The following is a 25,395-nucleotide window of genomic DNA, read 5'->3' as shown; positions in this document are numbered from 1 at the left end:
CACATTCCTCAGCAAAAAATAATTTGGCTTTGTCTGTACTAGACATATTGTTCACCTGTCACCACAGCTGGGTGGGTGCTGATAACGGCAAGGTTGCAGGTTCGATCCCCATAAGGAATAGCTGCATATTCCTGCATTGCAGGGGGTTGGACTAGATGATCCTCAGGGGCCCTTCCAACTCCATGATTCACAATCTATGAGTCTACCACACCCCTTTGAATATTCATTTACTCTAAAAGTCAAGTTCTCAAATTTTAGATTTACGTATGTCACCTAATTTGTTATGTTTAAAACTTCCAAACTGATTTTAATTAACTTTCTGTTGGTTAAGTTATGGCATGACAAGGAGAAGGAAAGAAGCAGTAAGAACATTGTAGGAGAGCTTGCTTTTCCCTTCCCCTTCCTTCCTTCCTTCCTTCCTTCCTTCCTTCCTTCCTTCCTTCCTTCCCTTGGGAGCAGATTCTGGGTATGCATGCAGAGAAGAGAGGAAGTCCCATTGTGCAAGTGGAAAGTTGTGTGTGTGGCGTTGGATACAACCCAGTGACTTAAAAGTCTTATTGGATCAGATTCCATGGTTTTCAGTGGGACTTAGTCATGAGTAGCTACTGCCCACTAGGACCTGAGGAGCTAAAACAGACATAGCCAGCATAATGCTCTCCAGGTATCATTGGGCTACACCTTTGCATCAGCCCCAACAGCCAAGATGGTGGAAGTACACAACATACCGTATTTTTCGCTCTATAGGACACACTTTTCCCCCTCCAAAAATTAAGGGGAAATGTGTGTGCATCCTATAGAGCGAATGCAGGATGCGTGGCTAAGCCCAAAGCCAAAACAGGGAGACGGAGCGAATCGCAGCGCTCCGTCTCGCTGTTCTAGCTTGGGGTTAGCTGCACAAAGCCTCCGCAGGGCAGGGGGGTGAAGGCACCCCGCTGCTCTGCGGAGGCTTCAAAGGCTGCGCTCCGGGGGCTTCAGGCAGCTATCCGCAAGCCTTCGGAGCGCAGCAGGAGTTCCCCCTGCACTCCAAAGGCTTGCGGATAGCTGCCTGAAGCCTGGAGAGCGAGAGGGGTCGGTGCACACCAATCCCTCTTGCTCTCCAGGCTTCGCTTCGCTGGAGAGGTGCTGCACAGTTTTCCCTCTGCGCGGAGCCCCTTCAGCGAAGCGGGAGGAGAAATGGAAGGGGCTCCGTTTCTCCTGCCGCTTCGCTGAAGGGGCGCTGAGCAGAGAGGGGGAGAATTCCCCCCCCCCACCCGTTCTCCCCCTCCTATGATCCGGTGCATCCTATAGTGTGAAAAATACGGTATATAAAAGACACCATATTGGCTATCCCTGCTGTATGTAGTTGCATATACAGTGGTACCTCGGGTTACATACACTTCAGGTTACAGACTCCACTAACCCAGAAATAGTACCTCGGGTTAAGAACTTTGCTTCAGGATGAGAACAGAAATTGCGCAGCGGTGGCGCAGCAGGCCCTATTAGCTAAAGTGGTACTTCAGGTTAAGAACAGTTTCAGGTTAAGAACGGACCTCCAGAACGAATTACCGTATTTTTCGCTCTATAGGATGCACCAGACCATAAGACGCACCTAGTTTTTGGAGGAGGAAAACAAGAAGAAAAAAATACTGAATCTCAGAAGCCAGAACAACAAGAGGGATCACTGCGCAGCGAAAGCAGCAATCCCTCTTGCTGTTCTGGCTTCTGGGATAGCAGCGCAGCCTGCATTCTCTCCATAAGACGCACACACATTTCTCCTTACGTTTTAGGAGGGAAAAAGTGAGTCTTATGGAGCAAAAAATACGGTAAGTACGTAACCAGAGGTACCACTGTATATAAGTGCAGAAAGATTGTCTAATGCTACTAATCTCCTCCCCAGGCGCAAGCTCATTGAAAAGAATGAAGAGATCTATAATCAACGGACCCAGCGATCGGGCAGCTATGAAGCATATGACTAGGGGTGTTCAGGGAAAAAGCAACCAAGGTTTGACCATGACATACTGCCAGAACCCTGAATTTAAAGCCACATATGCAATTCTGTAGTCAGAAAGGGAGATTATTTGTTGTTTACTTCAATCTTGTACCGTGTTTGTTTATATTTGCTTGATGCTCTTCAGCTGAAGATCACAGAGTGGTTCACAACATGAAAATAAAAATGAGAACAGAAAATGCAAACCAATAATCGTTCCCTCCTGCAAATTTCCCCTTTGGCTCAGGGAACAACACTGAAGCCAGGCAGTCAGGAACCTTGTGGCCTAAGCCAGTCTCAAGAGGTAGTAAGCATCCACAACTCCTTATTGTCGCACCAGTCTGGGTCAGGAGGTCCCCAGACCTTATTGGATGTCCCTTGAGATTCAGAAATGCAAGAGCGAAAAAGCACACTCCGACCTCTGAACCAGGAGCACACTAACCGGTAGGCCAAGAAAATGGGAATCAGGTTTTATGCCATAAAGCCCACCTAAAACATGTGAGGTAAAGGTAAAGGGACCCCTGACCATTAGGTCGTCGCCGTCGACTCTGGGGTTGCGGTGCTCATCTCGCTCTATAGGCCGAAGGAGCCAGCGTACAGCTTCCGGGTCATGTAGCCAGCATGACTAAGCAGCTTCTGGCGAACCAGAGCAGCGCACAGAAACGCTGTTTACCTTCCCGCCGGAGCGGTACCTATTTATCTACTTGCACTGGTGTGCTTTCGAACTGCTAGGTTTGCAGGAGCAGGGAGAGAACAACGGGAGCTCACCCCGTCGTGGGGATTCAAACCGCCCACCTTCTGATCGGCAAGCCCAATGCTCAGTGGTTTAGACCACAGTGCCACCCTTAAAACATGTGAGGTAGTTAATTGCAATTATATAAAAACAGTAGCTTGAAAGATCAAGTACTCAGTACAAATAAAATACTGCTATAAAGTTGGGAATGGGGAAAATAAAAGGTAGACTACATTGCTTTTCTTTGATTCTAATACAAACCTAAGGGATACCTGACACACATAACCCAGGAATAACTAGCGGACACGTGCACAGACATTGGGGGTGGGGGGAGAATACTCAATAAAGGAAAAACCCACTTTTTAGGAAATCAAACCTAATCAGAATTTACCAGCCAATAGAAGCTCTTCTGGCTGGAACTTTCCAGAACTTGAGTACATGTGATCTCACATTTGAACTGTTCCTTGTAATGAAGGCACCGTAACAGAACTTGAGCTAAAAGCCACAGGTAGATAATGCAGACATTCTCAGTACAGTGGTACCTTGGTTTAAGAACAGCTTAGTTTATGAACTAGGATTAAGAACGCTGCAAACCCGGAAGTAGGTGTTTTGGTTTGTGAACTTTGCCTTGGAAGCAGAACATGTTCCGCTTCCTTTTGAGCGTGTGTTCCATTTGTAAATTGAGTCCCCTGCTGCTATGGGAAAGCACGCCTTGGTTTAAGATGCTTTGGTTTTAGAACGGACTTCCGTAACAGATTAAGTTCGTAAATCAAGGTACCACTGTATGTGATCTCATCCCAAGTAATTAATCAGGTGGATTGGTGCAGCATATTAAAAAAAAAAACCAAGATGACTGAACTAGGCACAATGTAACATCCAAGCTCCTTTGATTTAAATTTGGGAGAGCTAAGCAGAAATTTTAGCCTTAATGGGATTTTTTTTTAAAAAAAAAAATAATGCTGCAGCCTTGAGCACAAGGTCATGTCCAGAGTTATGCGCTATCTACATAATAATTAAGTCATATTTGCATACTGCATGCCCTGCCATAAAACAGAGCTTCAACTCGCTGATCCTTTCTGAACTAGCTTTCATTTCAGCTTAGTTGCAGTGGGTGGATGTGTAACTGTTAGCTGTTCCTATTATCACAGCTTTCAGTCTTGTACAGATATGCTAGCTTTTCACCGGTTCCATGTCTCTGTCCCATAAGGTTGTTTCCCCAAAAGAAAAGCACACACAGACACAGCCATTTTCCTGTTACTCATAAGAAAAAGCTAACTATTTTATCGGGCATTAAGGCAGGATTGAGGCCACACCAGCCAAGAGGATGCTTCTGTGGCGGCAGTTGTAGAAGCAGACAAAGATCTCTTTAGTTCAGAGTTGCCAAAACCTGCACGGTTCTTTGAGGGCGGGGGCATGTATACATGATGACTATGCCATTTGTAGACACTTATCTAGAAATGCGTGAATATGGTACACGGGCAGCTGAAGTACATTCTGCACTTCCAGTGAAGAGAACATGAGATGACTTCTTGTTCACTATTCCTACGTACATTCCAGGCGTCAGATGAAGTCTTTGGGATGCTCAAAGCATGGGCAAGATTATTTGAAAGGCAGGAGTGTGCTTTCTTTACTCTTTCAAAAACCAAGAGCGCTTGTCAAGCAGTCAGCGACCCGCAGCAAAAACCCTACAGCTGTTTTGACTTGGGAGGAGGATTAGTAGGAACTGGGAATATTAATTTCTTCCTGAGAGTGTAAGCTGGCTGTGGCATCTGCTTCTTCAGTCCATTTTTGTCTGAACGTTTGCTCACGTCATCATTGACTGCCGTAAGAATCGACAAGATATCTTCATGCCTGCAGAGAGAATGAGAAGGCAAATATATTAGAATGGAATATTGTTACCATTAAAGAAGAAAAGCAAAAAACCTGTTGCAGTCCTGGACTTTTCTTTAGGATACTCTGAAATCCCTTAAGCCTAACAAGAATTTGTTAGGTGCATTTGTCTAGTCCTAAAGGAAAAAACTTAGGGACACGGGTAGTGCTGCGGGTTAAACCACAGAGCCTAGGACTTGCCGATCAGAAGGTCGGCGGTTCGAATCCCCGCGACGGGGTGAGCTCCCGTTGCTCGGTCCCTGCTCCTGCCAACCTAGCAGTTCGAAAGCACGTCAAAGTGCAAGTAGATAAATAGGTACCACTCCGGCGGGAAGGTAAACGGCGTTTCTGTGCGCTGCTCTGGTTCGCCAGAAGCTTGTACGCCGGCTCCCTCGGCCAATAACCCCAGAGTTGGCCACGACTGGACCTAATGGTCAGGGGTCCCTTTACCCTTTACCTTAAAGGAAAAAAGTTAGTGGTCCTCACCACTTTTTCCTACTCAACCTATCAAACTTTAAAAGGCAAAACCAAGAGGAGTGCACATGCATATTCAATACAGCACCCTTAAAGATGCCTTATCCTACTAGATCAGGGATAGCTTGGGGGGTCTGGATCCTACCCTGCTGCCTCACCTTGGCTGAGGATAGTCTGCCATCGGATGAGTCAGCAGCTCGAACAGCAGTTAGTACTGTCCAAAAAGATGCTTGTCTCATGTCGTGCAGGGTGCCAGTTTCCCAACTTGTGGAAAACAAAGGCGGCACCACAAACATCTCTGATTTTGCATCATGAAAGTCATTGGCCAAGCTGGTAGGCTGACCCAGACAGAACCATTTCCTAAGTCGATGTTTGTAGAGGTGCACCAGTCTGACCAGCCACTTTTAACCTGGCTGGCATGAGCCCTGTAGCTTTCCAGCTGGGCATGCCCTCCCTCTATGTTGTACACAAAGGAGAAATTAGCTTTCCCCAGAGAAACTGCAGCACCTCTCTTTAACAGCACCATGCAACATTAACTAATGTCTATACAGTCGTATCTTGGTTCTCGAACAGAAAGTGTTCCGGGAGAACCGTTCAAAAACCAAGGCGCAGCTTCCGATTGGCTGCAGAAGGAAAGTCCTGTAGCCAATCGGAAGCCGCGTCGGACGTTCGGCTTCCGAAAACCGGAACACGTTTGGAACTGAAACGTAAGAGTTCCAAGGCTTTCGGCAACCAAGGTACCGACTGTTTTTCAAAACGTTCAGTGGAATAGCCAACATGAAGGCTTATATAAAGTCAACCAAAATTGACCCACTGGAATGAGCTACCGTATTTTTCGCCCTATAGGACGCACCGGCCCATAGGACGCACCTAGTTTTTTGGGGGGGAAATAAAGAAAAAAAAATTATCCCCCCCCCGGCCGCAGGAACTCCCGCAGGGCTCCCTAGGCTGCGGATAGCTTCCCGAAGCACGGGGCGCTCTGCTTCAGTGCGCCCCGCGCTCCGGGCAAGCAGGCTGCTATCCGCAGCCTAGGGAGCACTGTGGGAACTCCCGCGGGCTCCCCAGGCTTATGGATAGCTTCCTGAAGCCTGGAGAGCGAGAGGGGTCGGTGCGCACCGACCCCTCTCACTCTCCAAGCTTCAGCGAAAGCCTGCATTCGCCCCATAGGACGCACACACATTTCCCCTTCATTTTTGGAGGGGGGAAAGTGCGCACTATAGGGCGAAAAATACAGTAACTTAACTCTGTTGCTTTCAATGGGCCTGCTATGACTTAGTTACGTACAATCCAATGTATTTTATCCAAAATGCCAGGTTAATGCCGAGAAAGACTGTCACACATAATAAGTAAAAGTATCACCTTTGAACCAGGTCCCGCAGCTTCTCGCAGAGGACCTGAATGAACCATGTGCCATGCTGCACATCACGGTAAGAAAAATAACCATCCACTGTGGCCATGCCAAGGAGGAAGTCTGCCTCTTCGGGGATGCTTGAGGTCATCTGCTGTTGTGTCGGAATAAATCCTGAAGTTTGGGCATCTGCTCCAGGGGAGCCCAACTCGTGATTGTCAGCTTCAAGGTAAACAGGTTGGTGTGGCTTGCTACCTTGGCAAGCCTGGATGAAAAACAGTTTGGGCTTCCCAGCCAGTAAAGGACATTGTTTGGCTGTGAAGAAAGATGTGATTTTATTGATGGAGATGAGACAGCCATCCGCCGCATAAATTTTCCCAGATTCGCCGTGAGACAAAATGCAGCACACAAGAGAATCACTGTCTTTCCAGTCTTTAGAAGACTGCCAGTCGTTTAGAAGTTGGAGAAATTCGTCTGATGTCTTGTCATCATATTTTTTCACTTCAAACCCAAGCCATTTGAACACACTTTCCAATTCCACTGTCAGAGAGAAGGGGGAGAGCAGAGAGATGGCAGTAAACACCAACAAAACAGGTGTGCCAATTTAACAAGAAAAAGTTTGATGCATCAATTTAAACCCTGATCCCATAAAGGCAGCTTCCAGTTATACCTTTTATAATCAGGATTTCTATACTGTCATTAGGGTAAAACAGATTTGATACAATACAATCACTGATAAAAGTGTTTAATATAGAAATTACCGTATTTTTCGCTCTATAAGACGCACCAGACCACAAGACACACCTAGTTTTTGGAGGAGGAAAACAAGAAAAAAAATATTCTGAATCTCAGAAGCCAGAACAGCAAGAGGGATCGCTGCGCAGTGAAAGCAGCAATCCCTCTTGCTGTTCTGGCTCCTGGGATAGCTGCGCAGCCTTGCATTCGCTCCATAAGACACACACACATTTCCCCTTACTTTTTAGGAGGGAAAAAGTGAGTCATAGAGCAAAAAAAAAACGGTATTTGCTTTCCATCAATAATCACAACTACATTGACTATCCCAAGGCTAACACATTCCAGTAAGGTACAGAATGAGGAAAACTGCATTGTGGAGAGGTTTGTAAAAAGCAATGAAAGCCTGCTCATTTCTACAGGATTAACCCAAATGTTTATTTCTATGCCAATTTCTATGCAATTTCTATGCCAAACATCTTCACCAAGCCACCCATCTCCTTGAATACAGCTTTCAGTAGACAAGTTATGGTTGTTTTAGGAGTTTTCTCCAAGCTCTCAGACCCCGTAAGTTTCTTCAGCACTTAAGAGTACAAAAATCTAAGGACCTTTTCTGGACATTTCCATAAACGCAGAAAGGTTTCTGTACCCTGAAACCACATTAAACTTGCAAACCAACAATAACTTCCTTGCTACGTATATGAAAACACTTATTTTGAAAGGTATTAAAGAGAGACAAGACACATGTTTGACAAGTCACTTACTGGCATCTTTTTGAGATCCTGCTCTGGGTTTCAAATGTCCCTTGAAATAGACGTTATTAAAAATAAGGCAATATCCTCTGCGAGACCTGTCCATCTTATAGAGGGCAGACTCCTGTGGAATAAGGGGAAGTCAGACATCATCATCTTATCCAATCTGTTTTATCTATCTCACATCATCTCAGGCAGTGATACTGTTAGGTAGACTTTGGATTTATAGAAGCCCTCTTTATACGGTAACGTGCCTTACGTTGCTTACTTAAAAACACTGCTCGTTATGGCAAACTGTGCTCTGGATCTCTGCTCCAAAGACTTAACCCTAACAGCACCACTGATCTTAAACCTAGATTGAAGGCTGGAGGTGAGTTTAAATACCTGTGGGATTCCTCAAGAAAATAAGACTTTCTGCGAAAAAGCTGTTTGTGCACAAGCATGGGCAATGCTAGGATAGGTACCTTAGCAAGGGTGGCGTAAAGGTAAAGGTAAAGGGACCCCTGACCATTAGGTCCAGTCGTGGCCGACTCTGGGGTTGCGGCGCTCATCTCACTTTATTGGCCAAGGGAGCCGGCGTACAGCTTCCGGGTCATGTGGCCAGCATGACTACGCCGCTTCTGGAGAACCAGAGCAGCACAAGGAAACGCCGTTTACCTTCCTGCCGGAGCGGTACCTATTTATCTACTTGCACTATGACGTGCTTTTGAACTGCTAGGTTGGCAGGAGCAGGGACCAAGCAACGGGAGCTCACCCCGTCGCGGGGATTTGAACAGCCAACCTTCTGATTGGCAAGTCCTAGGCTCTGTGGTTTAACCCACAGCGTCACCCACGTCCCATCGCAAGGGTGGCTTACGCCACACCAAATTCCTTGGAGAGTCAACAGTGTGCTGTTGAAGTCCCTTAGCAGTACAGTGGTACCTTGGTTCTCAAAACCAAAGCGCGCTTTCCCATAGAAAGTAATGCAAAACGGATTAATCTGTTCCAGACTTTTAAAAACAACCCCTAAAACAGCAATTTAACATGAATTTTACTATCTAACAAGACCACTGGTCCATAAAATGAAAGCAATAAGCAATGTACTGCAGTCACACAATCAATGTCAGTAGGTGAACTGGGTCAAAGTCACAAAAACAAAAAAGAGACACAAAAACAGAAATAGCAAAAACAGACCTCAGCGTAACACTCAAATTGGAAGCGTTGCACTCAGATCAGAAGCATAACACTCAAAATGGAGCATGCTCGGCTTCCGAAAAACGTTTGCAAACCGGAACACTTACTTCCAGGTTTGCAGTGTTCAGGTTTCCAAGTTGTTTGAGTACCAAGGCGTTTGAGAACCAAGGTACCACTGTGTATTATATTAGTGCTAGCAGAATGGCATGCGCAAGAGAAGGGCAGCTAGCCAGAATGGTTTTACTTTTCTTTTTTTAATTCATTCTTTTATTTATATTTTATACACTTATTTACATTTTATACATTTATTTACAAAGTAATAATCATAAATAAATAAGAATAAAAATATGCACCCCACACCCGAGACCATACCACTGTAACTATCTAACCTCCCAAAATTTCAACACCTCTTGCGATGATTTGACCCCTTTCTGTTTTAACAGTGCAAATTCTACAAGCACCCTCCATATGTCCTCAAAATCATTTCTCCTGCATTTTCCCTGTCTTAACTTAATGGCACATATTAATAGCTATATCCCACACCTCTTTATACCATTCTTCCATTTTATACTCCGCTTGCCCCTTCCACTTCCTAGCTATAATAATTTGTGCAGCTGTCAATAAATTTGTGAGCAAGTGCTTCACAGTCTGCAAACCTTCCACCCCACTGTAAATTGATAATAATGCTACCTCTGGACTTTTGGTGAACTTTAACCCAGTGAATTCTGTTATCTCCTTAAACACCCTTTGTCATTTTTTTTTTTTACATATTTACACCCCCACCACATGTGAATATAACTCCCTGTTTCCTGGCATCCCCTCCAACATAATACCGAATATTCCTTGTTTATTTGATTTAAACTGACTGGTGTTAAATACCATCTCCAAATTAATTTATAATAATTTTCTTTTCTTCGTATAGACAACATTTTCAACATACTATTCTCCCATATTTCCCCCCAGCTTTGACTATCTGCCACACCTCTTTTAATTTGTATTCTTGATCTTCCATTTCTACTAGTATTTTATAAATTTCACTGTTTTCCCCTTTTATAACTGTAATTTCTTCTTTATCTCCCCCTTTTAGAACCATTTTTTCAAATTTTGTATATTCTTTGCAGTTCTTGTTTTCCCTTAACCACTTCTTTGTCCACTGCACCAGTTGTATACAGTTAAACCAAGTTATTTTACTTCCTCTTAGAACTTCTCTTATTTGTTCTTTGCTTCTCATTTTCTCCACCCAATCCTTTATTCTAAGTATTTTCTTCACTTTCACTTTCCTTTTTTTAAAAAAAATTACTCGGAAGTCTTCTATCACCACCACCAGGGTTAGCGGGGAATTTGTTGGTCTCAATTTTCCTTTATATTTCACCCATATCTCAATTATATTTCTTAATGAGGGATTTTCAATATTCTGCCACCATTGCCTATTTGGTTTGATAAAAAAAACATATTCACTAACTTCTCCCTCATTTCCTGTGTACCACTCTCTAACTACAGAATGGTCCTAATGGCAGGTTGCACAACACATTGCTGCAAAGCCGATATTTCCTGTTGCAGAAGCTTTTGCCGGCGCAACTGTTGTGCTGGAAGTCATATGGTGCCACCAGCTGGAGTTGGGAGTTCAATAGCATCCAGAGGACCATGAGTTCTCCATCCCTGTCTGGCAAACCTTTCCAGTAGATCAGCACAAAGCTATCCTGGTTACCCCTGGTTGTCCCAAGCTCCATTGGCAGGAAGGCCTCTTTCTATCTTAAGGTATCTCTCTTTATGAACAGATGCCAACTTTATATTTTGACCCATGTGCTTTTGTATTCTCAATATGCCAATAAAGGTGACTGATTGGGGACAGACGGACCCGAGTTCAAGGTTTTTGGTCTCAAGCTCTACTGCTACCACTATTAAAGCACATGAACAGAATGAGGCTTAAGGACAGGCTAGTTGCATTCAATAAACCCTTCAGAACATTTAGCCAAACCTCTGCTGGTTTCAGCTGATCCTGTCCTGCAGGCTGTTGCAAACTCAGATCTTGCACATTTCCAGCTTTTAAATCTGCAAGGCAAATACAGAGATGCACTTGGGTTCAGATTTTGGTTAGAACACTGCCTAAAAAATAAAAAAGTGTGACAAAAATAACCCCTTAAAAATGCAAAATCAATTTCTCTATGCCTGCATTTAGACAACCAATTCTCCACTTAACGGCCTCGGTCCAGTATACCTGAAGGAGCGTCTCCACCCCCATCGTTCTACCCAGACACTGAGGTCCAGCACCAAGGGCCTTCTGACGGTTCCCTCGATGCGAGAAGCCAAGTTACAGGGAACCAGGCAGAGGGCCTTCTCGGTAGTGGCACCCGCCCTGTGCAATGCCCTCCCACCAGATGTCAAAGAGAAAAATACCTACCAAACTTTTAGAAGACATCTAAAGGCAGCCCTGTTTATGGAGGCTTTTAATGTTTAATACGTTACTGTGTTTTAGTGTTTGCTGGAAGCCGCCCAGAGTGGCTGGGGAAACCCAGCCAGATGGGCGGGGTATAAATTATTATTATTATTATTATTATTATTATTATTATTATTATTATTATTATTAACAAGCCAAGACGTGAATGAGGCTCGTGCTCCCAGGCGTACCTGCTTCATTCCCTGCTTTGCACAGGCGAACTCTAGTTTCCCGCAGCGTTCAAACAGAGAAATCACGGTTCATGGCTTCTGAACACGACAGTATGTGAAGCTATGGTTTAAAGATGGTTTCTTCAGTTGCATATCAGTTTTCCCTGTTCAGATCTCAACGGGAAGCTAATCAAAGGCTTCCTGGCTTGTTTGTAACTCAAACAAAGTGTGGAATGAAGTGGCTGATGGCGTTGAGGGCACAAGCCTGCTTAGTCTTGAGGCTTGCTAAGCTGATATACAGGCCACTTTCAGACAATCATCTCTCTTTTCCTTTGTGCACATTCAATCAAAGACACCTCACAGACCCCTACACAGATAACAGCTCAGAATAACAAAAAAAGCAAGAACCTACGACCCATCTCACCTTGACTTGCACCAAAGGAGTGCAGATTTCCAGCATACTCCCTCATGCTCCCAGATTCTTCAGTGCGGGGATCTGTTTGGAAGGAAAAGGAAAAGGTGGTATAAAGGTGGTATAAATAATAAATTAATTAATCCAGAATGTGGCAGCTAGACTGTTGACTGGGAGCAGCCGCTGAGACCATATAACACCAGTCCTGAAAGATCTTCATTGGCTCCCAGCACGTTTCTGAGCACAATTCAAAGTGTTGGTGCTGACCTTGAAAGCCCTAAACGGCCTCGGTCCTGTATACCTGAAGGAGCGTCTCCACCCCCATCGTTCAGCCCAGACACTGAGGTCCAGCTCCAAGGGCCTTCTGGCGGTTCATTTCTCCCTACAAAAGTACTCAACTCTGCCACCACTAACCCCCATGCCCTCTTGTCAGCAGAATTATCAAGAATAGAAGGGTGCTGGATTTATAAGAGTATATATTTAAAGTAGACAAATAAATGAGCAAACTAAGTTAATTTGGATATGCAGAAAATATAAAAAATAAATTTAAGGAACCGCAGAAATAGGGGGATGGAAGTCAAGTTTTGAAATGTTAAAATGATTATAAAATTACTGAAATGTATAAAATTGAAAATCATATTTTTAAAAAAAAGAATAAAAGGGTGCCATTTATAAAACAACAACTTAGCCATGTCCATTTATTTCAGTGGGTTTACTCTGAGTAAAACTTAGTTGAAGACAACCCTTAGATCTAAATATGCGTATTAGGAAGGCAAGACCTTTCAATACTTACAATGATTTCTTGGTGGGTCATTGACAGAGAGTCCCTGTATGGGAAACAAAAGAAAGATTTCACTTGCAAATATTCCATGCAGAGAAGAGAAAAGCAACAAGATCATGACCAAAAGCATCTGATCACAAGATATTTAGTCAGGACACATTAAACTGCTCTGATCCTTCTTTTTAAATTACATCTTCATCACCAGCCGAGTTTGCGCATCACACCAAGCCAAACTGTGGCTTAATATGAATGCGCATACTTCCATAAAGGAAATTGTGGCTGCTTTGCTCCTGCCGAGGTGTTCAGTTGCTAACTTATACCACAGTTTGTATTACCATGTTGCCCGAACATAGGTTCATGGTTTAGCCCTCACCAGACTAACACAAGCAGTAACCAAGCTTTACTTTTGATTCTAGCTCAGCATAGCAGCAGAATGATCAGAGAGAAGAGGCTGCAATTTTCCTCTCTGAGTCTGTGCCCTTGTGGCTAAGCCATCGTTTGGCCCTGGCTGATGTGCCACCACTGATGTGTCACAGTGTTAATCTGTGTGCCTCTTCTGCGCATACATGAGAGCTCAAAGTTTGAAATAATTTCTATACACTAAATGTGCTTAATAACATCCATGCACCTTTGCACATCCTGATAAACTAATTGCAGCCTTCTGAAAAGGAAAGGTGGGGTATTAGCAGTAGCTTCTGCTACAACGGAATGGTGCTTAGATGCAGCAAAGACAATTAACTACAAAGGGGAATCGTTGCGCTCAAAGAGGCAACAAAGGACAGCACACAAGACAGGTTTCTATCCAGATCAGTAGCACCAACATTATTGGACTATGCAGAGATGACAAGGCTAACTGGGAAAATCAGAAACCAGGAGGATCAAAACTTCAATAAAGAATGGGACAAATTTTCATTATATTGGAAAGATCGCTGTAAACACTTGAACTCTTTGGCAGGTTTTGAATAACTCTTGCAATGTTACACAGACTTTGGATACAATGGAGGAGGGTAAATTAGATGGACTTATAATATGTAGTTTAAAAAGTTATGTAAAGTACCCATGGAGGGGAGGAGGGAAGTCTTGAGATTCGGAAGAATCTTGTGTTATTTCTATTATTTGTGATTATAAATGTGAATGGAGTTGTAAAATAAAATGTGAATGGAGTTGTAAAAATAATATAAGCCAAAATGAATGAAGGCATCTAACTAAGTACACCTAAGAAGAGAAGCATAAAAACGGACCATGCACAAAATGCAGTATGGTTAAACTATTTCCACTTTGTGTGAATTTTAAAAAATAGCTACCAATCCAGTAGCAAGACAAGAGCCAAATGAGCAACACTGACCTGTCCCTCCACTGTTGTGTGTGGGGGGTGTCTATATGCATTTTATAATATATAAAAAAGTTTTTGTGTGTGAATACACAGATACCCCCACCCCACCCTTCTTTCCATAAACAAACAAATAAGGGTCACGTATTGCTTGATGGGGTTAAGTGGGAACCAGGTCCGAAAACATCGTAGACTACCCCTGAAAGCAGCAATCAATTTACACAAAGTTGGGGGTGGGGAATCAAATGGTGTACAGTTTATACCTCAGGTTGAAGTAGCTTCAGGTTGAGCATTTTCAGGTTGCGCTCCGCGGCGACCCGGAAGTAACGGGGTGCGTTACTTCCCGGTTTCACCACTCGCGCATGCGCAGACGTTCAAAATGACATCACACACATGCGCGGAAGCGGCGAATCGCGACCCGCGCAGGTTGCGTTCGCTTCAGGATGTGAACGGGCCTCCGGAACGGATCCCGTTCGCATCCAGAGGTACCACTATATAACAAAATGATAGATAGAAGGAAATATTTTCTTGCAGCATACCTTGAGTAAATAAAATCCACCAGCGCCAGGAGAGGGCAGAGATTCCGTGCTTTGTTCTTTAGACTCTGCCGGTTACAAGGGATGAGAGAACAAAAAAGGATGAGAGTCATGTCTTCCTTTGCCTAGCAAGAACTAAACTACGTAATAGGAATAATCGGTATAGATGACTGGTCCTAAAAGTCTGCTGTAAGGATTAAGCTGAGGGAGCTCTAGGTAGTCAACTATCAACAAACAGAACAGAATGGAAGGCTTTTGCACAGCCTGTCTCCATTTGGCCACCTCTCCTGGTATGTCCCACGGAGGAACTTACGGTCTTCAAACAAAAACATCCTGAAGGTCCCAGGCCACAGAGAGGTTAGGCTGGCCTCAACCAAAGCCAGGGCTTTTTCGGCTGTGGCTCCGATCTGGTGGAACACTCTGTCACAAGAGACAAGGGCCCTGCGGGACTTGACATCTTTCCGCAGGGCCTGCAAGACGGAGCTGTTCTGCCAGGCCTTTGGCCAGGGCACAGCTTGACTCCCTCATTTGGTAATCTTCACAGAACTTTAGCCTAATGGTTGCCATCAATTTGAGTTGAATTAATTTTAATGAAATGATTTTAGAATGTTGTATTATTTTATTGTTGTTAGCTGCCCTGAGCCCAGCTTCGGCTGGGGAGGGCGGGATATAAATAAAAATTATTATTATTATTATTATTATTCAGATGTTGTTGGTCTCCCAACTTGCACCAGACCCAGCCAGCATGGCCCATGTTGCCGGTCTGCAACTCCAAACACTCCTAGTTTAGCTGAGATTCCTGAACTGCAGAGGATTGGACTAGATGACTTTAAGGGTCCCCTTCTACCTCTACAATCCTATGATCACTAGCATTATGGCTGGGTCTTATGGAAGCTCAAGACCAAAACTTCTGAAGGACCACTGCGGCGTTTGCCCTCCTAGGTGACATCATGCTGGGTCATAAGGAAAGGGTTAAATGAGTGTGAAGTGATTGGCAAGTGGGAACCCAAGGGGAGGAGTTAGAGATAGAGTTAGTGTTGGTGAGGGTCAGTCAGGTGTTAGAGAAGGGAGAGTGAGGATACGCCTGTGGGTTGGGATAGGTTGATGTGAGAGAGTGAGAGAATCTGTTATGAGGAGTCAGATAAGACAGTTGGGATCATTAGTTAGAAGTTATTAGGAAGGTATAGGCCGGTAAGGAAACTAGTATTAAGAAACTGACAAGAAAAATTATCTGAAACCATAAACTAGTTAAGGCTTATAAAATAAACTTGTTTATTTGGTTTAATGTTAAAAACTGTCTGGACTCCGTGTGTACCTGAGAGAAACGAGTTGGTGGCAAAGGGGAAGCAATCCCAGTGGTGGCACAGGGATCAATAGACCGTCAAACGTCCGGGGACCCTGTGTGATCGCCACAACCACACATTCCTCGCCATCCCTGCCCCCAGCCATAGCGCTGATGATAGGTATTTGATTTACCCTGAACACAGAGCATTATTATTCCTGTTTACATACAAAGAAGCGAGATAGATAGCCGAGTGGTCTTGAGCAAGTCGCCCAAACTACAGGGCATTCATCTCCACAACCCCATTTCCGTCTCAACATTCACATCTCACATGGATGAGAAGAATTCATGTTAGAAAGTCAGCGGGGAAAGCAGGAGCGAGTTAGGAATGAGTTCAAGATTTCTTAAGGCAGATTAAACAAAAAGGAAATGTATCCCATGATTAAATAATAAAAAAGGAACAAATTGGGATCAGAAAAAGTGAATGATAGAACACTGATTCATAGATTTAAAACACAGGTGAAAAGTAACCAATGAATTTGCCGATCCAGCTATAGAGGGTTTTTTTTTTAGAAGGGGGTTAACTCCCCCCCTTCTAAAAGGGAGGAAAGTGTGTTGTGCTCTTCTCCCTGATGCCTCTTCTTGTTATAAAAACTTAGCCCTCTTCTACCCCACTTTACAGCGAACCTGGCAAGGCCAAATCTAACACATACCCATTTTTAAATTGGGCCTTAGTTGCATTGCCATTATCAACCTACACGAGACAACGGCAGTAGCTACTGTCTGATAAGATAAGAGGAACAACTAGGGTAAGTTCATTTTGGTCAATTTGTAAGGAGATGATCTACTCAAAATTAGACACCTTGTCTTTCTTTATATGCTGCCAGTATTTTCAGGAGTTCGGGCGATATCTTCTGACAGGTTTCTTCCAGCAGAGAGATATTGGTCTCCGATATAAGGCACTGCTTCTCCAGGCAAGTCAACAGTTCTAGAGCAGACTAGGAGAAAAAGTAAACACAATAGCTGCGTCCTTGCTTATATCTCACGCCCCAGCCAGGAATCACCAAGTCTTTCTACATTTTAAGAGAAGTGTTTCTCAGCAACAACAAACTCCCATGTGTTTCCTGTGCTCCCCAACCAAAGTGACGAAATTATTCTGAAAGCCAACACAGAACAGGCCAAACAAATCCCTGCAACTTTACAGACCTAGTCTTTTTTTAAACACTGAGCATCTCAGATGGTATCAGGAGCAGCCAGAGTCAAGTGTAGGTCAGCAATTTTTTTTAAAAAAGTGTCAGTACAAGTTAACTCTTTAGTCAGTGAAACCAAACCAGTGCAGGCCCAACCTTCTCAATACTCTCTAACGTTCCTCCTCTCCAGGGTCATTCCCAGTCACATTTGTAATAGTTGTTATTGGCCCAGTATACCTGAAGGAGCATCTCCACCCCCATTGTTCAGCCTGGACACCGAGGTCCAGCGCCGAAGGCCTTTTGGCGGTTCCCTCCCTGCGAGAAGCGAGGTTGCAGGGAACCAGGCGGAGGGACTTCTCGGTAGCGGCGCCCGCCCCGTGGAACGCCCTCCCATCAGATGTCAAGGAAATAAACAACTATCTGACTTTTAGAAGACATCTGAAGGCAGCCCTCTTTAGGGACATTTTTAAATTTTGATGTTTTATTGTGTTTTTTTTATTCTGTTGGGAGCCACCCAGAGTGGACAAACCCACCCAGATGGAAGAGAGAGAATTTTATACAATATTCTATGCAATATTTTAATGTTTCGTTTATTTATTGCTTTGTGAGCCGCCCAGATAACTTCCATTATGGGGTAACTATATAAACGTAAGAGGGACGCAGGTGGCGCTGTGGGTTAAACCACAGAGCCTAGGACTTGCCGATCAGAAGGTTGGTGGTTCGAATCCCTGCGACAGGGTGAGCTCCCGTTGCTCGGTCCCTGCTCCTGCCAACCTAGCAGTTCGAAAGCACATCAAAGTGCAAGTAGATAAATAGGTACCGCTCTGGCGGGAAGGTAAACAGCGTTTCTATGAGCTGCTCTGGTTCACCAGAAGCGGCTCAGTCATGCTGGCCACATGACCCGGAAGCTGTACGCCTGCTCCCTCGGCCAATAAAGCGAGATGAGCGTCACAACCCCAGAGTCAGCCACGACTGGCCCTAAGGGTCAGGGGTCCCTTTACCTTTACATAAATGTAAAAATAATATAAATATGTGCAAGTTGCCATGTTTTCACACAGTGAGTTTATCCCATAATGAACATGCATGTGTATGTTGCAAGTTGTCCGTGACAGAGAAGCAACACACATGCTCAAATGGGCTTCTTCTTTCTCTTTACTCGGTGACATGATCCAAAGTTTACCCGAATGCAGAAGTCACAGACTACAGCTCCCAGCAGCCCCATCAGGACATCTGGAGGGCACCAAGTTGGGGAAGGCTGTCCTACAGCTCCTTTCCTTAACTCTCACACTGACCATCACAGTACAGTCACAATCTTTCTGGGCATTTCCCCCAGCCCACTAGAATGGAACTATTTTTAAAAGCCCTTACTCTTTACTTAGGGATGCGGGTGACGCTGTGGGTAAAAGCCTCAGCGCCTAGGGCTTGCTGATCGAAAGGTCGGCAGTTCGAATCCCCGCGGCGGGGTGCGCTCCCGTCGTTCGGTCCCAGCGCCTGCCAACCTAGTAGTTCGAAAGCACCCCCGGGTGCAAGTAGATAAATAGGGACCGCTTACTGGCGGGAAGGTAAACCGCGTTTCCGTGTGCTGCGCTGGCTCGCCAGATGCAGCTTTGTCACGCTGGCCACGTGACCCGGAAGTATCTCCGGACAGCGCTGGCCCCCGGCCTCTTGAGTGAGATGGGCGCACAACCCTAGAGTCTGGCAAGACTGGCCCGTACGGGCAGGGGTACCTTTACCTTTACCTACTCTTTACTTACATCAGTGGATTGCTTCTTTGGGATATGGTCCCTCAGAAAGAACACAGCAGTCTTCACACATTCCTTAGTGAACCCTTCTGACAAATCATACAGCATCTGCCTGTGTGACAAGAGTTTGGTGAGGCAATTTTGTGATTACTATCTAAGCCAGGGGAACGCGGGTGGCGCTGTGGGTTAAACCACAGAGCCAGGGCTTGCCGATCAAAAGGTCGGCGGTTCAAATCCCCGCGACAGGGTGAGCTCCCGTTGCTCGGTCCCTGCTCCTGCCAACCTAGCAGTACGAAAGCACGTCAAAGCGCAAGTAGATAAATAGGTACCACTCTGGTGGGAAGGTAAACAGTGTTTCCGTGTGCTGCTCTGGTTCGCCAGAAGCGGCTTAGTCATGCTGGCCACATGACCCGGAAGCTGTACGCCGGCTCCCTCGGCCAATAAAGCGAGATGAGCGTCGCAACCCCAGAGTCGTTCGCGACTGGACCTAATGGTCAGGGGTCCCTTTACCCTTTACCTATCTAAGCCAGGGATAGTCAACCTTTTTATACCTACCGCCCACTAATGCATCTTTCCTGATGGTAAAATGTCCTTACCGCCCACCAGTGCTCGATGGAAGGAGGATTCAGCTTGTGCCATAGAACCCTCTACCGCACACCTAGAATCCTGAAACGCCCACTAGTGGGCGTTAGGGATCAGGTTGACAACCCCCTGATCTAAGTCTTAGAAACCTGGCTTCCTAACCAGCACCACCCAACCTAAACATCCACAGAACCAGAAGTCTCTGGTGGCAGCTGTCCAGGTTCAAGGTCTCCCCACCAAACAGCTAGCAAATAAATAAATAAATAAATAAATAAATAAATAAATAAATAAATATGTTTTTATGCCCACCAGAAGGAAGGGAACATATCAGCCAATGTTTTTCAAGCAGAACGGCATCTTCAGAAATGGAAGACTCACCGATATTCAGATACTCTCCCTCTTCGAGGCAGATCTTTTTCAACTGCATCTTTGGTATAGTCAAGCTTCGCCAGCAGGCTGATATTCTTAATTCTGTAAAGAAGTTCTGCTACTATAAAGTTGTCCTCCTCGTTTAGTATGTCTTCGTTCATGAGATAATGGAAAAGATTGTGTGCCGACTCCACAGTTTCCAACTTCTTCCAGGGGATGAAATCAATGCAAAAAAACTTAAAAGCCTCCAAATCTTCGCTTCCCAGGTTCTTATCAATTTCCAGAAGATTACGGGTCAGCTTTCTACTGTCGGATTTAATCATGATGGCGGCTTTTGTCAGGCGCTAAGATTTCTGAGAAGGGAGAGAAAAGGGAGAGAAGTAGTATTGGGAATTAAGTAAAAACTGGGATCTAAACCATGCCAAAGGAAATCGCAGCAGCTATTTCAGTTAGATATAACAAACACTTCTTGTGTACTTGTATGTTGTTGTTTTTTTAGAATAAATGCTTATAGCTTATGAAGCAATATCCTGCAGTCTTATGAAGAAATATCCTGTTCTTAAATTCACACACACACAAACAAACCCTGTGAATAACTTTGCAAATGCTATGTCAACAAATTCTACTTCAATAGGGGTGTCAAGTAATTTTTTGATAGGATGCCTGAAACAAATTCTGTTAAAACGCAAGAAACAGACACCTGCTTGAAGACCTCAAGCCCAGAATTCATGTGACAATGACTCAATGGGTCACCGTATCAAGTTAATTTGGGAATGTAATCCACCACCTCCTGACAACCTAGCAGTTCGAAAGCACGTCAAAGTGCAAGTACAGTGGTGCCCCGCAAGACGAATGCCTCGCAAGACGAAAAACCCGCTAGACGAAAGGGTTTTCTGTTTTTCGAGGCGCTTCGCAAGACGAATTTCCCTATGGGCTTGCTTTGCAAGACGAAAACGTCTTGCGAGTCTTGCGATTTTTTTCGCTTTCCCCCCCTTTTTTCTAAGCCGCTAAGCCGCTAATAGCCGCTAATAGCGCTAATCCGCTAAGCCGCTAATAGGGTTGCTTCGCAAGACGAAAAAACTGCAAGACAAAGAGACTCGCGGAACGGATTCTTTTCGTCTTGCAAGGCACCACTGTAGATAAATAGGTACCGCTCTGGTGGGAAGGTAAACAGCATTTCCGTGCGCTGCTCTGGTTTGCCAGAAGCGGCTTAGTCATGCTGGCCACATGACCCGGAAGCTGCACACCGGCTCCCTTGGCCAATAAAGCGAGATGAGCGCCACAACCCGAGTCGTTCGCGACTGGACCTGATGGTCAGGGGTCCCTTTACCTTTACCTTACTAATCCACCACACGAAAAACTTTGGGTCTTTTAAATAGAAAATAATGCACAACAATAAGTAAAAAAAGAAAGAAACCAACAAAGAATTAAGTTGTAAGGCATGAATAAGAACCAACTGTTGGTTTTCAGTCTGGAGATAAAAGTCTGATTAAGAAATTCACCAGTTCTCTAATGCAGCAGAATCAAGGCCCGAAAGAAGGAACCAGGCCAGAGAAAATATCTGGCAGCCCAACAACAACAACAACACAGTCCTCAACAAGCTTACCTGAAAGTTTCATGGGATGTGCTCTCACATCCCTGTGCATAGGTAAAGGTAAAGGTAAAGGGACCCCTGACCATTAGGTCCAGTCGTGTCCGACTCTGGGGTTGCGACGCTCATCTCACTTTATTGGCCGAGGGAGCCAGCGTACAGCTTCTGGGTCATGTGGCCAGCATGACTAAGCCACTTCTGGCAAACCAGAGCAGCGCACGGAAACGCCGTTTACCTTCCCGCCGGAGCGGTACCTATTTATCTACTTGCACTTTGACGTGCTTTTGAACTGCTAGGTTGGCAGGAGCAGGGACAGAGCAACGGGAGCTCACCCCGACGCAGGGATTCGAACCGCCAACCTTTTGATTGGCAAGTCCTAGGCTCTGTGGTTTAACCCACAGCGCCACCTGCGTCCCTTCATCCCGGCGCATACGACAGCCCAATACTTGGCTTTCCAGGTCCATGAATTGCAGGGTTTGAACTAAAGGACTCTTGGGGGGGTCACTTCTAACTATACAATTCTATTGTTCAAACGTCCTTTTGAACTTATAAGAGAAGGTTGGGCTCCAGGGTGAAGGGCACCTGTCATTTCCTATGAACGGGCTCAGAAAATGCTCGGGCCACAAACTGCTCAATGTGGGCACCCCAAAACAGTCCCCTGGCATCTCCCAGGGCCCCTTAAGCCTCCTGATTTTTGCAAATTTTTAAAGTTTGGTTTATTTCACTTTTCATATGCAAGCTCTAGCTTCCTATCTTACTTTCTTCTTCCCGAAAGCCAAAGGACAGTATTTGTGTGTGAGTGTGTGTTTTTAAAAAAGCAGAGAAACACATGTTAAGTGTTTGGGGAAAGTATTTGGGAGACCTGCATGTGTGATTCTTTCAAGGGCTGTATGTACTTGTTTGGGAAAAAGCATTTGAAATGTTTCCTGTGCGAGTTTGGGGCCGGATTTTTGGGTTTTTGCTTTTAAGAGATCCGTTGCCTGAGTGGGCTTGTGTGGGTGAACATATTTTTTGGAGACAAGAGGAAATGTGACAGCGACAAACCCTGTCTTTAGCAAATAACACTTCCGGCCAACTAAAAATAAAAATAAAATAAAGGCCGCTCCTGATAAGCCAGACGGCACATTTTGATCGGTTGATTAATAATTTTCTGTATGAAGAAAAACCGGAAGAGGGGAGTTGCCATCTTAAGCCATCTGAGGAAAAAAAGTGTCTTCTAAGATGGTGTCTAAAGTGCCACCTGATTATAAAAATAATGTGCCCCCCCTCAAAAAACAACCAACCTATCTTTTATGTAGATGCAAATGTAAGCAGATTTTGATGAACTAAGCTTTTTCTTCATCTTAGGTGGTAACGGAGGCAGGAAAGATCCTGGCCCACGGGGCACAACTTGGTGTAGCACTGTAGCCCTTTACTGGTTGCCAGTGGCGTAGCGTGGGTTGTCAGCACCCGGGGCAAGGCAAGTAATTTGCGCCCCCTAACCCGTGGATTTGCGCCCCCTAACCCGTGGATTTGCGCCCCCTAACCCGTGGATTTGCGCCCCCTAACCCGTGGATTTGCCCTAACCCCAGATGTTGCGCCCGGTGCGGCCGGCCCCCCCTGCACCCCCCACGCTACGCCACTGCTGGTTGCCTTCTAACCCCTTACCTGGGAGTAAGTCCCCCTGAAGTCAACAGGACTTACTTCTGAGAAGTCACGGCCAGGCTATCCTAGTTTCGCTTTGCTATTGACTTAGCGGTGCCTGGTGGATGGGAAAACGAGATAATCTGATTTCCTGGAAAAGGGGCGGCTCGCCGTCGGAAGGTGGGGTGCAAGCAGCTTAATTGCGATTATGATTAATTGTTAGATTTGGACACACACACACACACACACACACACACACACACACACACACTTTTCACCCGCAGATCTCCGGGCAGTTGGCAGCGCAAACCTCCCCCCCCCCAAAAAAAACCTTACTTTTTGTTTCTAAAGAAGACACCCAGCCAGGCCTCCCGATCTTTCAACATGAGTTTCTGGGCTTTGAGATCTTATAAAGTTCAGATGCCGGAGAAAGGAAAACAAAACAAGGCGCAGGATCGGAGCGGCGGAGGAAACTTCGCCCAACTTCGCCCCGATTCCCACGGAGTTTAGCAAAGAGGAATCGCGCAGCCGCCGCTCCACGCTGCCTCCTGCAATTTTTTTGAATTTCCTGGTCCGATCATCGCTCCCTTGCTTCGTCTTGCCTTGCGCGGCTGCACGTAGACAAGGAAGCGCCACCCACTCAACTCTTACGGCCCTAAAAATAACATTATTTCCGCCTGCTTGACGGGAATTCCCTGAGAAAGCGGCCGCTGGATGTTGCAATAAACAGGGACGTTCCCCGCACAGAAGGGCTTTGCTGCTAGTTTGCGTTTCCCTTTAAAGAAATCGCCGCCTTCTCTTAATTTTGCAATAAGACACGGAAGGATGGGAAGGAGCCCCCTGTGATTGTTTCCTTGCTCCTGGGAGCTTGTTGGTTGCTTTTTTTTTGCAAAACGTGCATTTAAAATGCGCTCAGTACTGGAAACGTAAAGCATTCTTTGTTGTTGTTGTTGTTGGGTTGTGAGATTTGTTGAAATGGCGTATGTTTAAGAGCTGGCCACTTTTAAGCTTGCTAAACATTGGTAAACTTTTTAAACATTGCTAGGGAGTCGTCAGCCTTGGGGGGGTGAGTGCCGGGAGGGTCGACGACACATGCTTGATAAGTTAGGGAACTCTCACCGGGGCAATTTCCCTTTCCCCTAAAACCAAACATGCCCGGGCAAGTTTCCCAAACCACCTTCCCCACCTTCAAGCCAGATCCTTCTGAGATAAAGGTAAAAAGTCAAATCCATCAAATCGACAGCAGATGTCCTTGAATTCTCACGATTCCTGGGGGGGACGGGACCTAAACGTCCTACCTAATCACCCATCAATGCCGGATTTATGTGTAAGCTAAACAAGCTATAGTTTAGGACCCCACTCTCTTAGGGGCCCCCAAAAATTTAAAGGAAAAAAACCTGGATGTACATTTCCAAAATATAAGATAAAAAATGAAATAAAACCTACATACAGCAACAGTGTTTTGTGTTGTGTAGGCTCCTAGGATGTAAGTAATGGGCCCCGCCTGCTAGCCTGCTCCCTAAAATATCACTGGTTTGCTCATTTCTATATATAGGGTGCCTACATTCTGCATGATCACTGCAGATGGTGACAGCAGCCACGAAATTAAAAGACGCCTGCTTCTTGGGAGAAAAGCAATGACAAACCTAGACAGCATCTTAAAAAGTAGAGACATCACCTTGCCAACAAAGGTCCGTATAGTAAAAGCTATGGTTTTCCCAGTAGTGATGTATGGAAGTGAAAGCTGGACCATAAAGAAGGCTGATCGCCAAAGAATTGATGCTTTTAAATTATGGTGCTGGAGGAGACTCTTGAGAGTCCCATGGACTGCAAGAAGATCAAACCGATCCATTCTGAAGGAAATCAGCCCTGAGTGCTCACTGGAAGGACAGATCCTGAAGCTGAGACTCCAATACTTTGGCCACCTCATGAGAAGAGAAGACTCCCTGGAAAAGACCCTGATGTTGGGAAAGATGGAGGGCACAAGGAGAAGGGGAGGACAGAGGACGAGATGGTGGGACAGTGTTCTCAAAGCTACCAGCATGAGCTTGACCAAACTGAAGGAGGCAGTGGAAGACAGAAGTGCCTGGCGTGCTCTGGTCAGTGGGGATTACTTCTAGGTATCTGGACAGGTTTGCAACCTTACAGTCGGATCCCACATGAGTTATTTCCAAAGAGGCAGCTGTAATATTGCCTGCTGCAACAAAAGGAACAGAAAGTCTTGTGGCACCCTACAGATGAATGTATTTATTATTTTAGTCTTTAAGGTGGCACAACAATCTTAGCTCTTCATAGAGAGTTCA

At 45.2% G+C, this 25,395-nt stretch overlaps 2 protein-coding genes across 5 annotated transcripts in view; one reads left to right on the top strand and one right to left on the bottom strand.

Annotated features, from left to right (window-relative positions):
• Window positions 1-4,390, top strand: part of FLACC1 (flagellum associated containing coiled-coil domains 1) — a 39,323-nt gene extending 34,933 nt beyond the window's left edge. For all 4 annotated transcript variants that reach the window (XM_081844752.1, XM_081844751.1, XM_081844753.1 and 1 more), the window contains one exon: window positions 1,877-4,390. In XM_081844752.1, coding sequence (XP_081700878.1) covers window positions 1,877-1,955 — 79 coding nt within the window. In that variant the 3' untranslated portion in view covers window positions 1,956-4,390. The remainder of the gene's footprint in view (window positions 1-1,876) is intronic.
• Window positions 3,946-23,718, bottom strand: LOC309326717 (caspase-8-like). Its single transcript, XM_081835648.1, has 11 exons — window positions 23,429-23,718; window positions 19,888-20,231; window positions 18,940-19,039; window positions 16,858-16,993; window positions 14,717-14,781; window positions 12,860-12,893; window positions 12,079-12,150; window positions 11,026-11,099; window positions 7,887-7,998; window positions 6,402-6,930; window positions 3,946-4,550 (listed from the first exon to the last, which is right to left on the bottom strand). Exons 2-11 carry the CDS (start codon window positions 20,199-20,201, stop codon window positions 4,385-4,387), a joined length of 1,602 nt encoding a protein of 533 aa, XP_081691774.1. The 5' UTR covers window positions 20,202-20,231; window positions 23,429-23,718; the 3' UTR covers window positions 3,946-4,384.
• Between the last annotated feature and the right edge of the window lie 1,677 nt (window positions 23,719-25,395).

The sequence above is a fragment of the Podarcis erhardii genome (genome assembly GCF_964252035.2).
Source record: "Podarcis erhardii genome assembly, chromosome: 1".
NCBI classification, from domain to species: Eukaryota; Metazoa; Chordata; class Lepidosauria; order Squamata; family Lacertidae; genus Podarcis; species Podarcis erhardii.
Note: the sequence above shows the minus strand (reverse complement) of the source record. Positions and strands in the feature narration are given on the sequence as shown.

Coding starts and splice junctions, on each gene's coding strand:
- LOC309326717 (XM_081835648.1), bottom strand. CDS start 20,201: ATGATTAAATCCGACAGTAGAAAGCTGACCCGTAATCTTCTGGAAATT. Junction 19,040..19,887: donor GGGAGAGTATCTGAATATCG/GTGAGTCTTCCA, acceptor CTTGTCACACAG/GCAGATGCTGTATGATTTGT. Junction 16,994..18,939: donor CAAAGAAGCAATCCACTGAT/GTAAGTAAAGAG, acceptor TTTTTCTCCTAG/TCTGCTCTAGAACTGTTGAC.